Raw genomic sequence first — 18,007 nt, forward strand, 5'->3', positions numbered from 1 at the left:
CCCGGCATGCTGCGCGGCCCGCACCCTCGGCCCGTCCGGCCCGTCCGGCTGCCCCGCCCCGCCCCGGCCCACCCCGTCAGCCCGGAGACGCGCGCATGGAGGCCGGCTGAGGAGCGCCGCCGCCGCCTCGCTCGGTACGCCGTGGCCTGACCGGGCGGGCGGGCAGCCGGGCGGCCGGGCGGCCGGGCGGGGGCTCCTCGCGCCTCGACGGCGCGTGCGGGAGGGCGCGAGCTGCAGGTGGGGACTACGAAGACCAGGGGCACGTAGCCCACCGGGTCGAGCTGAGCCAGGACGGTGTAGCTCTTCTTGGGCTCGGGAGCCCCAGACAGAACCCGGACGCTCAGAGGCGCTCCGCCGGCTTTGGGACGTCAAGAGCTTCTTTAGAAGTGGGACAGTCTCCAAGCTTTCGTGCTCCCCAAGAGGAGGGGCTGTGGGTCCGCTGGTCTTGGGAGACGCAGCTGTCCCCGGGGCCTCCCTCTCTGGCCTCCCTAGGAAGACTCATCTTGCGGTGGCGGTGATCCTGTGGGCAGGATGCCAGCAGGGCTCTGGCACAGTGGACTGGTAGCCAGGAGCCTGCAGGCTCCTACAGGGCATCTCCAGGTGGACAGAAGCCGGGTCCCGGGAGGGCTGGCTAGGCTTCTTCATCTCCGGTTTGTTTCCTCTTCCGGCCCTCAGCTCTGCCACACTTAGGTAAAATATGTCTTGCTGGAGCAGGTTTTCCCGGGTCCTGCAGTGTCCAGGCTTCCAGAAACGGACAAGTGGAGGCCCGGGCTTTTACACGCCCTGTCATTTCTTTCTGTCTTGGTTCTCTGAGTAGGCAATGAAGGCTTGTCTAGTTTTTCCAGTTGGTCGCGGTCAGCTTTTGACCAGTGGTTAGGAAACAAGCTGCCATCCGAGAAACAGTTTAAGAGATTGAAAAGCATGATGGGTGTGTCAGATCAGGGTGGTAACAGGGTTTTGTGAATTGAGAAACTTAAACGTTTATTCCTCTTAGTATAGTTTTAGAGGTTGGGAATCCTAGGTCACATGCTAGTCTTTCGGGTTACTGATGAAGGCTCTGCCTGTCTTGTTGTTCTTTCTCATTGTGCCCTCATAGCTGCTTAGTGTCTCTTATAAAGACACCAATCCCATCGTGGGTCCTGCCTTATGGTTTCAACTGAGGTGTAATTATTTTGAGCCTTATATTTTCGGTATATGAGTTTGGGTAAGACACAATATGAATAGGATCTAGAAAAGAGACGGCTGTGGGGCTGGGCAGATGGGGAGCTTCACTGAGGTGGCTCTGGTTACTTTGACCAAGTATGCCAGGGCTGCCCCTCCTTGTGGGCCCTGACATGAATGGGCCTTTTCTGCTCTTTGAGCCAATACTTTCCCTCTTAAAACCACAGACTGCTGGGAATTTTCAGAGGTCTAAGGCTAGTTCTCCTAGAAATTTAGCAGATGCTAAAAGTTCTGTTGTCTAGCATATGGAAGCATCGTGTCTGGTTGGTAGCGGGCCTGGAAAAGTATCCCTGCAGTCCAGCTCCTTAGGGTATTCTGGTTGACACAGTCCTGCTCCTTAGGGAATGCTGGTTGAGGCCTCTTTGACAGAAGGCCCAGCTCTCTGACTTTACTCTATGAAAGTTAACAGTGTGGTCTTGGCCAGGAAAGGGTCTGGAAACTGTCTGCTAAGGCCTGGGGATTTATGAAGAGATTTGTTCCCTGGGGATGTTGGGCAGTAGGAGGACACTGCTTGAATATGTCTAAGAAGGATGCATTGCAAATGTGGAGGTACAATGGCTGGATGCTTAGGTGAGTATGGAAGTGAAGGTCTGCCTCAGTTGCCCAGCCAGAAATAATGTTCAGGGTGAGGAGGTGTTAGTAACCTAATGAAATTACATCTGATGGGCAGGAAACCTAAAAGATCAGAAAATTTGTAGATTTGATAGTGCCGAGTATCCAGAATCACAGACTTCTGGCTTGAGGGTCAGGAGAGGCTGTCAGTAGCCTTCTTGCCTGACCATCCCTCCCAGCTGACCCTGCTCTAGATGAGAAGCTGTATCCCAGAGCTGTGTCTGATGATCCAAGAGCTCAGGGCTTGTCTCCTGACTAGCCTGTGGACTCCTCCACCTACAACATAACCAGAGGTGAGACTGGTCCTGCCTGGGAGTCTCCAAAGCTATCTGGAGCCAGTGTTCCAGCTTTGCTGGCCTCCATACCCCTCAAAGGCTCAGAGGCACCCTGGACAAGCTTTGAAGGGTAGATCTACCAAGCCAACTGCAAACCTGGGGCAGCCCCACCTCTTAAAGGGCAGGGCAGGCAGAGCCGACGTGGTTCTCTCCCATTTGCTGGCTATGCCACAGCCTCTTGTTGGCCCGCCCACTTGTACAGGATGTTTTAAGTTTTCATCTCATGCTCTGACAGCCTAGTGTTGCCGTTAGCAATACTGGTTTGCTTCCGTGTGTTTAGCCAGACAAGGGTGATCCTCTCCATTTTCACTGTTTGGGTTGCCCTCCCTGCCCCTGAATGGGCTTCCATGGAGTGGAAGCGACAGTCCCTACACTGTCCTGGAAGGCAGGTTCTTCAGAGCTCCCCCCCCACACACACACACACTTCCCTGTTCCTGTTTCTGTGAAGCACTTAGTTCTGTTAATGAGAGGTGAAGGGTGAAGCCATGCACAGATGCTGGGGGTTTACTGTTGACTCGGCTATGCGCAGGCTCTGCATCAGCCATGACACTTCCCAGATGTGCTGGCCTTTATATAAAATGTCCAGGCTGTGTTTTAGGACAGATTGCAGACTAAGGAGGAGGGGCCCCCAGGGCAGAGCAGTATGTTAAGCTCAGCTTGCCTCTGTAACAGCCAGCCACAGGCCAGGAACATAAGGTTTCAGAGGCTTTCTCAGAGTCTCTGCTGCCCTCTGCCTTAGAACCTATGCTGGCCCTGCCACAATTCTTATAGAAGACTCATAGTGCTTAGGACTTGCCCCCATTTTCATATTGGACACAGCATTAGAGGTTTGAGAGACCCCTAAGTCACATTTATACAGAAGGACCAGAGAAGCCCCAGAGGCAGGCAGGAGCCTGGAAGTTGTAAGAAGTGTGCAGACAGAAGTGGTAGGTAGGTCAGAGCGAACCCAGAATGTCCCCAGAGTCTGTGGGGTACCACTGTCATCTTATCACACCCTCATTCTGACACAGCTCTTTCCAGAACACATGTCCCTCTTTTCACATCAAAACAGAATCATCCTTTTTTGCTGTAGCTCAAGGAAAACTAAGATATTCAAGTTCCTTAACACTATAAATCCTAGAGGTTTTATACCTCCTGCCTTTTTTTTTTTTTTTTAAATTTTCAGGACACAATTTCTCTGTATAGCCCTGGGTATCCTGGAACTCACTCTGTAGACCAGCCTGGCCTCAAACTCAGAAATCCACCTGCCTCTGCTTCCTGAGTACGAGGATCAAAGGCGTGCACTACCATTCCCCAAGTGTACTGCTTTTAGAAGAACTGGTGTTTGATCTCTGCTGGCATACAACCACCTGCAACTCTGGCTTCAGGGTATTTTTCCCCTGTGGGCACAAATCACACACAAACACATAAATATACATGTTTGGTAATATAATTTAAAACAAAATTACTATGCCTGGGGGTCAGATTTTTCCAGCAGACTTGTCATTTTTTTTAAAGATTTATTTTATATATATGAGTACACATTGTAGCTGTACAGATAGTTGTAAGCCTTCATCTGATTGTTGGGAATTGACTTTTAGGACCTCTGCTCACTCCAGTCAACCTCACTCACCCCCGCTCGCTCTGGCGGCCCTGCTCACTCAGGCCCAACAATTTATTTATTATATTATAAACAAGTACACTGTAGCTGTCTTCAGACACACTAGAAGAGGGCGTCAGATCTCATTACAGATGGCTGTGAGCCACCATGTGGTTGCTGGGATTTGAACTCAGGACCTTCGGGAAGAGCAGTCACTGCTCTTACCCACTGAGCCATCTTGCCAGCCCCAGACTTGTCATTTTTAAAGAGCTTTCTTCAGCCTGGACCATTGTATCTGCTGAGTGTCCCTGTCCTGACTGCTCAGCTCCTGTGAACTGTGTGATAATTACACATTTGGGGCACACATACCTTTGTTAAAGCAGCATGTATAAAACTAACCTTGTTTATAAGTAACTTGTACATTATGATTGATGATTTTATTTAGCTTCTATAATTCATGAAACCCACTAGCATGGAACTGAAATGCCAGGACATGTTTTTGCTAAGACCATATAGTTTGGGGAAGCTGGAGAGATGACGAGACTGCCCTGGCAGAGGACCTAAGTTCAGTTTCCAACACTTATATCACATGCATCGCAACCGCCTGTGACTCCAACTCCAGGGTAATCTGTCCCTTGTTGCCTCCACAGGAACTTAAACACATGTGTACGTACACACATACATATGCACATACATGACTGTGTGAGTGTGTGTGTGTATGGCTGCCAGGTAGGTAGATACATGAAGTCTGTTGACCTTGCTGTAGTCTGAAGCTGCCTTTGGTCAGTGTGGTACTCTTCCCTCCGTACCATCCGGTACTCTTGGCCCCCAACCTTGGGGCTCCCAGTAACACAGTAAAGATCCACAATGCCATGGACTGGTTACCAGGGTACCACCCCTTCTCAAGTTTCTACTACAGTTTCTTCCGTATTAGGCTTCTTTGTCTTTTAAACTAGAAAAACTATCTTAGTTCCTCAAGGTGCTGTTGTCTTGCTTAGCTTTCTTCTGGCTGCTGGTAGCCAAATGGTTGTGGCCATCATTATAAAAAGAATGGAGAAGCTGGGCGGTGATGGCGCACACCTTTAATCCCAGCACTTGGGAGGCAGAGCAGGTGGATTTTCGAGGACAACCAAGGCTACACAGAGAAACCCTGTCTTGAAAAACCAAAAAAAAAGAAAAAAAAAAAAAAAGAATGGAGAGCTTCCTTGAAGTGGCTTCTTACCATGGGGGTAGCAGCTACAGCACTGTGTGCTATAACAACCCCAGAGGAGTCAGTACAACTCCTCAGAGAGATGCAGGTTAGCTTCACTATGTTTGCACCTGTCATGGGCCAAAGCCCGTGTGCCAGAGATGACTTTCCACATATAGTCATCTGTATGTTGCTCAAGGATACTGCTGGCCTCTCACCAGTCAGGCACATTCCAAAAGGACCCTAGACCTCAAATAGTGGATACATACATACCAGTAGGCAACCAATGATACTGGGACAGGAACGCTGAGGTCCTGTCCTAAGGGTCATTCAAGACTGGCCAAGCCCTGTTGTCACAGTGATCCCTGATCCTAGCCCTGTGACCCCAGGTAAGGACTGTATCTGTCTCCTCAGGCATTCTACATCAATCAGAAAGCTGCTGTCCAGCCATGGAGGGAGAGGAAAAGCCAGCTCAAGAGGTAAGGGGAACTGGGGCGATGGAACATCTTCCTAAACAACCTTTGTCCCAACCCAGCAACATCTGCTACTGCACACAGGAGGATGAGGTCCCAGTGTGGGTCCCTTGGGTCCCTTTAACTGCTTCTCTGTATATACTTAATAACTAGGATTTTTTTTTATAGTCCGGCAAGAAGTACCTCCATGGGAAAGCCCTGAGGCAAATGGCCCTCTTGAGCTTGCTAAGGAGGTATACCAGGTCTGGAGTGTGCCTGACCTGTCAGGTGAGGTCCAAGTGTTTGGACACTTACTTGAACTCTCCCTCTGCAGGCTGACATGGAACCCGTGGTAACATCAGGGGCCTCAGAAGCAGTGCCAAGGGTGCTTTCTGGAGACTCTCAGAACATCTGTATGTTTCCCTTCAGGACTTGGTATAGCCACCCCAAGTGGCTGGGCCCCAGGGAGGGGTGGGCCTGGCAGTGGCCTGCCCAGCTGTGGGGAGGGGTAAAGGCAGCAGGACGGTCTCGGTACAACACGCATCTGCACAGAGCCCAGCTGGAGCCCAAGTCTGGCCGTATACCTGACTGAGACACTTCCAGGGGCACTAGTCACCCCAAGTCCCCATCCTCTGCACTCTGCTGTGACAATTTGGGTCTAGGTGAGGGTGATGAGAAAGCTCCTGCCGAGGCCCTCAGATAGTACTCCCTTCACAGATGTGATCAGGTGGCATGTCCTGAAATCTGCGTAAGCCAGGTGTGTGGAATGCACTACCTCAGAGAGTGAGTCCACTGGGACTCAATTCTTACCTAACTGGAAAGAGTCTGTCGCTAGTGCATAGGCAGCAGTGCCCTTGCATCAGGCCCCCTCACACCATGCTTGGCTTTGGCTGTCGTTGCAGCTGACGTGGATGCCTTCAACTTGCTCCTGGAGATGAAACTGAAACGTCGGCGCGAACGTCCCAACCTTCCACGTACTGTAACCCAGCTAGTGGCCGAGGATGGGAGCAGGGTGTATGTGGTGGGCACTGCTCACTTCAGTGATGACAGCAAGAGGGATGTCGTGAAGGTAAGCGCTGTGCCTCCCCCCCTCCCTCCCTCCCCTCCCCCTGCCTTTTTTGAAGATTTATTTATTATTCTGCCTGCTTATGTGCCTGTAGGCCAGAAGAGGGCACCAGATCTCATTATAGATGATTTTGAGCCACTATGTGGATACTGGGAATTGAACTCAGGACCTCTGAAAGAGCAGCCAGTGCTCTTAACCTCTGAGCCATCTCTCCAACCCAAGCACTGTGCCCTTTTATTGCCATGCTTCTGCCAGTCTAAACTCCAGGGATACAGGCCAGGGCAACCAGGCAAGAAGTGTTCGGCAGGCATATCTAACTCTGGAGTCCTCCAGGGATGATAAGCCGTGCTGCCTGCTCCACAACTCGGAGCTGCCTGGTTTTTCTTCATTTTAGCAAGTAAACATCGCATAGCTTTCTTTAGTTGCTCTTTCTCTCAAGTTTGTCGCTGAGGCCACACAGGCTGTTAGCATTAGCTGCCCCCTGATGTGGGCTCCTTGTCCAGTGTGGAACAGCCGTACGGAAAGCCGTAGGAGGAGTGTGGTGCTTCCTTCACAGACTATCCGGGAGCTGCAGCCTGATGTGGTTGTTGTGGAACTCTGTCAGTACCGAGTGTCCATGCTGAAGATGGATGAGAGAACGCTGCTGCGAGAGGCCAAGGAGGTCAGCCTGGAGAAGCTGCAGCAAGCTGTCAGGCAGGTGCGCAGATGAGCAGGCAGTGGGCCGTGGGGACCAGACCAGCTGCCTTTCTCTGTAGGGAAGCCAAGACTCAGAGCCCAGAGTCTCCTTTGAGCTAATGACAGGTTCCTCCCTGGGGTGGCCTTCTGGTCAGTGCCATAGTACCCTGGTTGCTAGCCCGCTCTCCCACCTGGGAGAGGATTGAGGCTGAAAGAAGAGGTGGAGAAGGTCCCGCTACCAGGCAGGAACAGGGCAGAGCCAAAACCACTGTTCTGCTGAGCTGAGACGGTAGATCTGAGCATTGTCTGGGCCATTGCATTGCTGTCTAACTCTTGTCTTCCACATTGTCCTTGCCCTCCTGGGCTAGAGATGCAGCATGTCGTAGCACATCATTGTGGTCTTAGTGGCCATCAGATGTCTGGCCTCAGCTGCAACGTTCTTCCTCTTTTGAAGGAAACAAGTGTTAAAGTCTCATGTGAGTGTCCCCAGACATGTTAAGCACTTTCACCCTGGAATCTCCCAGATGAGGGGTGTCACCATAAACATTTACTGGATACCCAGTAAAAGGAAGTCACTACTCCATCAGGTGTGATTTTAACAAGTCATATTTTGCCCTTGTCCCTGTCCCCAACCCCCACGTACACCCTCCTCCAAACAGAGGGTCCATACTCTATTGGAAAAAGAGCCACACAACTGGCCAAGCCATGTGCTCATTGCTGGGCCCATCTGTGAGGGCAAGATAAAGGTCAACAAACTGGGGGAGAGGCTGGCACCTGTTGCCCCTCATCCCCTCAAGGAGTCTCCAATGGCACCGAGTCCTCCCAGGTACTGTGTGATGACGTCCACAGGTTCTGTCCTCCAGGAGGCCACTGGTGTCCAGTTTTTACTGTGGGTTGGCCATGTGGACACCCCACATGGTGTCCACCCCAGCTAACCTCATCAGCTCTAGTTCCTACAGTAGTCAGTTGGTACTGCCTGACTCATGACCCCCACAAGCCGAGCATAGTGGCATACACCTTTTATCTCAGCACTTGGGAGGCAGTGACAGGTGGATCAAGGGTAGCCTTGTCTTCTAAGAAAGTCCCAAGCCAACCAGTGCTACATTTTAAAAAACAGGCAATATGAAGAGAGAAACAAGACCTCTGCCCCACTTAAGTCTCATGGCCAGCCTAGACTTTGCAGTCTATCCCCCAGTCAGGCAAGTAAGGACATTTCTATTGGGTAACTTGTCACCAGGTCTCAAGGGCACTTTAATGATTCTTCAAGAGCCAGACCTTCCCGGGAAGTGCAGGGTAGACAGTCCACCCAGCACTTAAGGTGACCTTCATCACTGATGGCATAGGCTGGCCCATGCCAGCTGCATCAGCCATGCGGGGTGGATTTTCCACACACTGACCCGACCCACACCTCAGGGCCCATCCAGCCTGGCCAGACCAGAGGCAGCAGTACTGTGGCCACTGGAGATCTTCAGCATCCACGTGACCCTCCACAGATGTGTGTGACAAGTACTGAAGTTTCCTGTTAGGTGCTGGACTCTAGTGCCTCAGCTGGCTGGTCAGGTGGTCCCCAGCAGGAAGCCCCTTTTCAACGTCTTTGACCATCCTATAAGGAAAACTGGTGTTCTGAGGAAACACATTTGAATGATTCTTGAGGCCAAGATGAGCTGCTGTTGCAGCCCTCTTCATGTACCAGTATGCCCTGCCCCTTGCCACTGGAAGGGTCTGAGAACAGCCATGGGTTGAGGTCTGGCTCAAGGGCACCCTGCTGTCCTCATGCACACTGCTTTGCCTTGCTTACTCCGTGCAATGTAGCTGACATGGTTCCTCTTCCTGCAGAACGGGCTTATGTCTGGACTTATGCAGATGTTGCTGCTGAAGGTGTCTGCTCACATCACTGAGCAGCTGGGCATGGCTCCTGGTGGCGAGTTCAGGGAGGCCTTCAAGGAGGTGGGTGCTAGGCATGGTTGAGGGGATTTGTGGACATATCGGTAGGCTGGTGGGATCTACCCATGGCATCACAAGTTCTAATGCCCAGCTTCTTCCTTAGGCCAGCAAGGTACCATTCTGCAAATTCCACCTGGGTGACCGACCAATCCCAGTCACCTTTAAGAGGGCCATTGCTGCACTGTCCTTCTGGCAGAAAGTCAAGCTGGCCTGGGGCCTATGTTTCCTGTCAGACCCAATCAGGTAGGACAGCCTCCCTGGCCTGTCCATGGCACATTCCACACTTACACCTGCTGTATGTTCTGACCAGCTCCTCACACTGCTTGTTAGCCTCCCACCATGAACTCTAAACACAGTGCTGTGGTCCCTTCCCTGAGTCAACAACACAGAACCCTGTGGTATGTCACCAAGTCCCTGTTCACCCCAACACACACACCAAGCTAGCAGCATGCCCTCTGCCCTCAGCAAAGACGATGTGGAGCGCTGCAAGCAGAAGGACCTGTTAGAGCAGATGATGGCCGACATGATAGGGGAGTTTCCTGACTTGCATCGAACCATTGTCTCAGAGCGGGATGTCTATCTGACCTATATGCTGCGGCAGGCTGCACGGCGCCTGGAGCTTCCCCGGGCCTCTGATGGTGATGGAAAGGTCAGGGTGGGAACTCCCAAAAATACTGGTTCCTGTGCCTGCCACTGATTTTTGCCCTCCCCTGACAGCTGAACCCAGGAAGTGTGTCCCATCTGTGGTTGTGGGCGTCGTTGGTATGGGTCATGTGCCTGGCATTGAGAAGAACTGGAGTACCGACCTCAACATCCAGGAGATCATGACGTGAGTGCCTCCCCCACATCATCCCCAATCCCTGTACCTGCACATGATGGTGACCCATACATGGGAAGACCTTGGGAATGCACGTTCCAGCTAGGCCTACCATACTTCTCCCTTCCACAGAGTTCCCCCACCATCCATCTCAGGCAGAGTGTCCCGGGTGGCTGTGAAGGCTGCCTTCTTTGGTCTTCTGGGCTATAGCCTGTACTGGATGGGCCGTCGGACCATGAACCTGGTATTGTCACTGCCTGCTGCGCAGTTCTGCCTCCAGAGGGTGAGCGAAGCCCGGCCAGGTCGGTAGGAGGACTGTACAAGGAAGAGACTGCACCCGGGGGCTCTACTACTCTGCATCGAGTCTGGTGCTCCTGAGGAGCTGGCACCACCTGTCTGGGGACGTCCCTGGGTACAGATGCATCCAAGCCACCCCCTATGGGGGCCTAGGCCAGGCTTTCCCTGCCTTCCCCATGCCCAGCCCACCCAAATAAAGAATATTTAACTGTCTGAGCTCAGGCTTCCCAACAGCCCCCATACACACACTGTAGGGGCACCTATGGGCATCAGGGCCACCCACAGTGTCAGGACCCAGCGGCCTAGTTCCTAAAGGACCAGAAGCTGAGGGGAGGCACCCCACCCTTAACCCCAGGTGGGTCTGGCAAGCTGTTGGTCTACCTACCTCACCGTGCCTTGTGCTCTGGCTGGCAGGAGCATCTGGCCCTGAGTGCATTTCACATGAGTTTGGGGTCGGCGAGTTTTGGGGCTGGGTGTCCATGCACCTCCTCCCTGGGTGTGTAGGGCTTTTGCCTGGCCTGGACATGCATGTGGCATTGCCAGCTGCATCTCTGCCTACAGAGAGTCTGTAGTTTGGTTTTGTGGATTTTTGTTTTCTGTTTTTGTTTTTTTGTTTTTTTAATGTCAAAAAGTTTTTTACTCAGGTAATTTTGACGTCAAAGAGAAAACAAACTGAAGCAAATATCAGGAAATACAAGCCTTAAATCCAGTGAGGACAAAAAAGTCATCTTTCTACTTGTGTCCGTGTGCCCTGAGTGGGCAGTGTATGTCAGAGAGTCAACTTGGAGGTCTAGGTCAGCCCCTGCAAGCCGCCTGGTGTGGGTGGGGCTGCCTCAGATACGAGCCTGCAAGACTGCCTGTGGTGCTGGCAGGGCCTTGGCCTGATTGCTGTGCATTAGGTGGGATGCCCAAACTGCACTGAGGATGGTAGGCACCCACTGAGGGCCATGAACCTCGGGCCATGGTTGGTTTGTGCGCACCCAGCCATTCATGTGTACAGGCTGTGGCTCCTGGCATACTGCACAGCCTGGCAAGACCAAGACCACATTGATTGTCCTTGTGTGTTGACTGCCAAATCAGGTGAGACACTGAGCTGGGCAGGGGACACACTGGCTGGGCTGTGTACTTCTGTCTCACACTCGTGGATTCATTCCCTAGAAAGAAATAAATTTTAATTTTGGAAGCTCCCGCTTTGTGAAGTGTATGGAAATGGGACTCAGGTGATGGGGGACTGGCTTCCTCTTTTGTCATCTGTTCCCAGGTGTGCAGGATGCTGGGGGTACTCCTGCATCCCAGGGGACATACTACCCACCTTAGCAAAGTATACAGGCTGGACCAGGTGCTCACTAGTGGCTAGCAGGGTTATCTGTGTGCCAGCCAAGATGAGCCATACATGTGCTGGGAACCTGTACACCCTCTGGTTCATACTTAACTACCTGGCAGTGGGAGAGGGGAGGAGTGTAAGAGTGCATCGGAATATCCGTAAGGTAGATTGTTCTTGTCTGTGTTAGGAGCATTGAGGCTGAAACACTTGTATAGCATTGCTAGGCCAGAGCAAGGCAGACAGACCCTGAGGGTAGTCAGTGACGTCTGTGTTAATGGCAGCAGGAAGAACACAGATGCTCTGGCCAGGACTAAGGTGCTACAGGCTGCTGTCACAGAAAGAAACATACCCAGTATCTCACCTCTTTTGCAGAGAGAGAGGGCATTTGATAGTGATCGCCCAGCTTCAGGGGCACATTTAGGTTCTTTGCAGGGTTTCTGTTTTTGTTCTGTGTTGGGGGTGTTTTGGGTTTTCTTGTTTGTTCAGTTTTTGTTTTGTTGAGACGGTGTATGCAACCCTGGCTGTCCTGGAACTCACTCTGTAGACTAGGCTGGCCTCGAACTCAGATCCACCTGCCTCTGCCTCCCAAGTGCTGGGATCAAAGGCATGTGCCACCACATCTGGCTTCACTGTAGTTTTAGAAGCCCGCTGTGGCCCTAGGAAAAGATCCAGAGATTAATTCTTGAGGTGTAGAACTGAAGGCTGAGGCTGAAAAGGAGAAAGACACAGCCAGGAAGGAATGTATGCATTTGCCCATGCTCAGAGTCTCTTGTTGGAGACTAATAGGTTTCCTTGAGCACTGGATGCTGTCCACCTCTCCATCAAGGTTCATATAGCCACCTAAATTGCAAGTGACAGACACCAAGTGGAGAGAGAAGGAAATACTACCACCTCAGAGAAGGTTGCTGTGTACAAGGAAAATATGACTAAGGCACCAACAGGGAAGCACCTGGGGACAGAGGACCTGCATACATGTGGAACCAGGTTTCAGATATGCTCAAAACCCCAGCTGGAACCATTGCCCAATCTCTGCTTTACCCTTGCTCTGGTACTATTGCTGACCCAAATTATTCCTGTATTCCCACCTGCTCCACAGATCCCAGGAACATTGCCAGGACTTCTGACCTTTCTCTGGGCAGAACAGATGAGGAAAAATTGTCCTGTTGGCAGGACACTGCATATTCCACATTATAAGAACATATTTGTACTTTTTTGTAAAAAGGAATCTACATACACACGTTAATAGTGTACTCTGAGTTAAGCATAGAAGTCATCCAATCAGCTAATCAGGAAGAGTACAGCCAATCAGGAAGAATACAGGACTTGCTACAGAGAGATGATGGAGAGAAAAGCATCAAAACCATAAATCTGAGACAGGATTGAACAGAGGGGAAAGAGTAAGCTTTGAAATGACTGCCTTTGTTTACTTACCCATATAATCGGCTGGATAAAGATGAGATGAAAGACACATCTTTAGGATGCTAAACCACTGTCTTAGATTGCTGGCTGTCTTAATAAAAGTCTAAAGAATCCGTTTCTGTTTCTATGCATGTGATGAACAGTACCAGTCAAACCCACAGCACCCAGGGAATGACCTTGGCTTCACCACTAGTTGGGTGGTCCCTGGAAGTTTTTTAGGCACATCACGGCAGCCTGCAGGCACACGTGGAGTAGTCCAGTCTGGCATATGTCACCTCGGTGGGAGCTTCGGCGCTCGGCTGGCCTGGTGCACAGGTGCCAGAAGTTAAACAGCTTCTCAGGTCCACCCTCTGCAACGTCTCGGAGCCCGGAAGTGAACAAACGAGAGGCAACCAATCAGAACCAAGCTCCTGGGCGTGCCTCCCACCCGCCCTTAATGGGGCAGGGATAAACGTCCGGTCCGGGCGAGCGGGCTTCCGGCGACGCGGCGAATGGCCTCTTTCAGGGCCGCGTTCGGAGCCTCGCTCACGGTCGCCCGAACCCGGCCACAGTGTGTCGGTCTCGCGCTTCCGTCGCCCGCGCCCTGGTCCGCCTGGGCTGCAGCCATGGAGCCCACGCCGCGTTGGCTGGCAGGGCTGCGCTTTGACAACCGCGCCCTGCGTGCGCTGCCGGTAGAGACGCCGCCGCCCGGGCCGGGGGACTCCCTGTCCACCCCGCGGCCGGTGCCCGGAGCCTGCTTCAGCCGTGCACGGCCAGCCCCGCTGCGGCGGCCGCGCCTAGTGGCGCTGTCCGAGCCTGCACTGGCGTTGCTGGGGCTGGAGTCCAGCGAGGAGGCCGAGGTCGAGGCCGAGGCTGCGCTCTTCTTCAGCGGCAATGCGCTGCTGCCGGGCACCGAGCCCGCCGCGCACTGCTACTGTGGACACCAGTTCGGTCAGTTCGCTGGGCAGTTGGGCGACGGCGCCGCCATGTACCTGGGCGAGGTGTGCACAGCGGCCGGCGAGCGCTGGGAGCTGCAGCTCAAAGGCGCCGGCCCCACGCCCTTCTCCAGGTGCGGAACTCCCGGAGTTCCCCAGCGACACCCTTCTGTGCGCGTGGGTGAAAAGGGAAGGTGCTTAGTGGCGCTTTCGCCCGGGTAGGGACAGCCGAAGGTCCCGAAAATCTCCATGAAGGGGTTAGGACCTAGGTGGAGCGTCTTTGCAAAGGGTTTTGTGGAGGAAGGCAGGAAGCTAGCAGGGAAGTGTAGACTGGCAAGACAGAGAAAACAAGATGTTAGGGACTTGTCTTACTTTCTGGCTGACACTCATAGAGATCTCCATCTGCCAGTTCTGTCACGTGGAGGGGACACACCTCTAATGGTTGACCGTTGTGTTTTCTGAAACACATCACGGACTTTGGAACCGTTGCATGAATGATACTGTTTGCTGAACATCTTGCCCAGAGACTAGTTTTCAGAAGCAATGTATTGGACCGGTATCCAGACCTATTATCTGGAACTAAAAGCAGTATGCTTCCTCAACTTGCCCAGCCTCTAGTAGACTCTCTGTGCACACTATCTAGGGACTGTGGGCACAATCTGTTCTTATACCCACCTTCTCTGTGACCATATTCGCAAGTGTGTCCGTTTTTTTCGCGTACACGCTCAGACACACACACAAGTGGATAGTTCTTGGATTCCAGTGGGGAGTACCACAAGTGTCCAAGACATTCCTACATCCAAAACCATACAGGCCCAAAGGAACAACTCATCTTCCTCATCGTCATCATTTTTTTATACATTGGTGTTTTGCCTACCTGTGTGAGAGTTGGATTCCCTGGAACTGGAGTTACAATTGTGAGCCACCATGTGGGTGCTGGGAATTGAACCTAGGTCCTATGGAAGAGGCTAGTGCCTCTTAACCATTGAGCCATCTCTCTAGCCCCAAGGAACTCTTTTTTGTTTTGTTTTGTTTTGTTTTTGTTTTTGTTTGAACTCAGAAATCTGCCTGTCTCTGCCTTCCAAGTCCTGGGATTAAAGGCATGAGCCACCACTGCCTGGCTCTTTTGTTTTTAAGACTTATTTATATTTATTTTTATATATATATGTGAGTACACTGTGACTGTCTTCAGACACACCAGAAGAGGGCATCAGATCCCATCATAGTTGGTTGTGAGCCACCCTGTGGTTGCTGGGAATTGAACTCAGGACCTCTGGGGAGAGCAGTCAGTGCTGAGCCATCTCTCCAGCCCAAGGAACTCCTCTTAACTAAGACCTGCCACCCAGGTACAGACAGGTCTTAGGGGCTCTGTTCCTGTTTTTCACTACATGATCTATATAGTTTAGATGCTTGTTAGATGACTAAGAAACAGGAAATTGGACTTTTGTGGTTTGTCACTACCTCTGCTTCTCATCCTTTCTTCCACCAGCCACTAACATGCCAACCAACCCCCTCCCCAAGCTGTCTTCATCTCTCCAAATAGTGGGTTCTTCCTCATCTTCCCACCCCCAAGCCAAATTTACCGTCTCGTCTGGCACTCTGCTGCTCGCCTGGGCCAACCTTTCAGAGGCTCTTGGAAGGGCCAGATGTCATAGTCCAGAGCGCACTCATTTTGTGAGCAGCCTTAAACTTTGCATTTTGATAATTTATGTTCACCAGCTACCAAAGATGGTGGTGGTGGGGAACCCTTGTTGTCAGGATAATTTGATATTGAAAGCCTTTCTTATATTTAAATATCTTAGTGCTAAGAATCAAATCCAGAATCTCACGTGTCCTAGGCTACTTCTGAACCACATATCCAGCCATGAAAGGTGCTTTTTAAAAAATTTCCTATGCATCAGTGATTTGCCTGCATATGTGTCTTGTGAGAATGTCAGATCCCCTGGAACTGGAGTTGCACTTGTGAGCCACAATGTGGGTGCTGGAAATTGAACTCCAAGCCCTGTTAAGAACAGCCAGTGCTCTTAACCACTGAGCCATCTTCTCCAGCCCAAATGGTGCTTTTTTATATTTGATTTATTTTAGTTTGTATTTCCATACTAAATGTTTCCTTAAAGTCAGGGATCCCTTTGACGGTCGCTTAGGTCTCATCCTTGTGTGTTTCTCTTCTCAACACTGGAGGCTGAAGCTGGAGGTGGTTGTAGGTTCAGGGCTTCTAGAGCCCTGAGATGGGTGAGTGGCTTCTGCTCTTAACTAGACTCCAACCAGGTTAGCATAGATTGTTGTGCTTTTTTTGAGACAGATCTTATTACATAGCCCTGGCTGTCCTAGAACTTGCAGAGAGCCATCTACCTCTGCCTCCCAAGTGCTGGAATTAAGCACACATGGCTCCATACCAAGCTTGGTCTTAAGCTTTGATCCTTCTGTCTTCCATGTACTAAGATTACCAGGCCATATATAAACAGCATGTTTGATCAGTTTGGTCGGTTCCAGGCAAGGTCCTCTATTGGTTCGGGTACCTAAGACATTATTCCTGTAAGGAGGGGCTATGGATGCAGCCTGCCCAGGTAGCCACTGTGCTGGGCATCCAATATTATATACTATATTCTAAAAACAAAACAGGCCTAGTATATAGGAAGAGTTCACGTACAAAAACTACCTTAAAATGTAGCTTTCTTGCCTCGTCTTGTTCTCTAGGTCCCTGTGACTGCTAGCTCAGACCCTACTGCGTCTGCCAGCCAGACTTAGGCATGTGGCCGTGTAGTTTTGTTTCTTTAGGGGTGGGACATGTGCAGCATGACCAGCAACTGCTTGTCAGAGCAGTACCCACTATGCTCCCCTTTGGGATTGGGAGTCTGTGTCTGCGGACACAGCTTACTCATGAGCTGTGCTTCTGTAGCTGCTGTTTTCTGTTTCCAGCACTGCAGGCAGTCTGGTGGGTGTGTCTGCATTAATTGCTGTAGGGATGTTTTTGTAACACCAAAGAGGACAAAACTACAGCCTAGAAGGTGGCAGGAGTAGAGGGGTGGGATGTGTGTGTGTGTGTGTTGGGGGGAGTCAAAAGACAGTTACACCAAAGCTCTTGGGAAACTTGGTTCAGAATAACCTCTGCCTGACCAGCTCCTTGGCCTGTGTTTGATTTCAGACAAGCTGACGGTCGCAAAGTCCTGCGGTCAAGCATCCGTGAGTTCCTGTGCAGTGAAGCCATGTTTCACCTGGGGATCCCCACCACGAGGGCCGGGGCCTGCGTCACATCTGAGTCTACAGTGATTCGAGACGTGTTCTATGATGGTAATCCAAAATATGAAAAGTGCACGGTTGTGTTGCGTATAGCTCCCACTTTCATAAGGTAATGCTGGGGTCCATTAGGCCTGTCTACATGCACTTGCTTCATAGATCATACAAGATCCATGCTTGTGCAGCCAGAATGTTGAGCCAGCTCCTGAACAAGCACCAGCACCTGGCTGTGGTCAGGATTTAGCCCCAGATGCCTCTTAATGCAGTGACTGACTCATTAGCCTAGTCCTTTCTGTAGACTCCTGTCTTGACTTCACCTTAGCTTGGTGTCCATGCCTGCAGGACTATGTGAACAAGGAGGGGCTGATGTGATCTTAGGACTTTCTATCCTGTTGTGCCCAGGCTAGTCAGTCAAATACTCACCACTGTTGGCCTCTGGCTTTTTCTGGCCTCAGCCAGGATGGAAAGGGGCCAAAATGATAACTGCTGCACTGTAGAGGCCCGTTCCCCTAACTTAGCTGACTTTAGAGTTGAGGCTATTCTGTACCTTGCACAGCGCTGACACCACCACTACCATCTGCCCACCGACTGCCAGCATCAACCCAGTTACAATTTTTTAAAAAAATGTCAGCTTGGTATGGTGGTGCACACCTTTAGTCCCAGCACTCAGGAGACAGAGGCGGGTAGATCTCTGAATTTGAGGCCAGCCTGGTTTACAGATTGAGTTTAAGAACAGCCAGGGCTAGGGGGCTGGAGAGATGATGGCTCAGCGGTTAAGAGCACTGATTGCTCTTCCAAAGGTCCAGAGTTCAAAGCCCAGTGACCACATGGTGGCTCACAAATAATAAGATCTGTCACCCTCTTCTGGTGTGTCTGAAGACAACTACAGTGTACTTACAAATAATTATAAATCAATCTTAAAAAAA

General features: G+C 51.3%; 2 protein-coding genes and 1 long non-coding RNA gene across 3 annotated transcripts in view; 2 read left to right on the forward strand and 1 right to left on the reverse strand.

The window, feature by feature from the left end:
• On the forward strand, positions 1-11,362 carry Trabd (TraB domain containing). Its single transcript, XM_031352570.1, has 10 exons — positions 1-134; positions 5,351-5,415; positions 5,723-5,801; positions 6,291-6,457; positions 7,011-7,151; positions 8,966-9,076; positions 9,177-9,316; positions 9,539-9,711; positions 9,791-9,902; positions 10,023-11,362. Exons 2-10 carry the CDS (start codon positions 5,386-5,388, stop codon positions 10,198-10,200), a joined length of 1,131 nt encoding a protein of 376 aa, XP_031208430.1. The 5' UTR covers positions 1-134; positions 5,351-5,385; the 3' UTR covers positions 10,201-11,362.
• On the reverse strand, positions 10,872-13,448 carry LOC116077799. The gene is made up of 2 exons (XR_004113336.1): positions 12,943-13,448; positions 10,872-11,341 (listed from the first exon to the last, which is right to left on the reverse strand). It is a non-coding gene; the product is annotated as an uncharacterized LOC116077799 (long non-coding RNA).
• The window catches only part of Selenoo (selenoprotein O), an 11,186-nt gene continuing 6,577 nt past the window's right edge, over positions 13,399-18,007 (forward strand). Inside the window, exons 1-2 of the mRNA XM_031352532.1 lie at positions 13,399-13,978; positions 16,990-17,193. Coding sequence (XP_031208392.1) covers positions 13,422-13,978; positions 16,990-17,193 — 761 coding nt within the window. The 5' untranslated portion in view covers positions 13,399-13,421. The remainder of the gene's footprint in view (positions 13,979-16,989; positions 17,194-18,007) is intronic.

This window comes from Mastomys coucha, unplaced genomic scaffold (assembly GCF_008632895.1).
Source record: "Mastomys coucha isolate ucsf_1 unplaced genomic scaffold, UCSF_Mcou_1 pScaffold11, whole genome shotgun sequence".
NCBI lineage: Eukaryota > Metazoa > Chordata > Mammalia > Rodentia > Muridae > Mastomys > Mastomys coucha.

Excerpts from the sequence above, each read along its gene's own strand:
- Trabd (XM_031352570.1), top strand. The coding sequence starts at position 5,386 with ATGGAGGGAGAGGAAAAGCCAGCTCAAGAG. Across the intron at positions 5,416-5,722 it reads AGGAAAAGCCAGCTCAAGAG|GCTGACATGGAACCCGTGGT; the intron begins GTAAGGGGAACT and ends CTCCCTCTGCAG. Across the intron at positions 9,317-9,538 it reads TTCCTGTCAGACCCAATCAG|CAAAGACGATGTGGAGCGCT; the intron begins GTAGGACAGCCT and ends CTCTGCCCTCAG.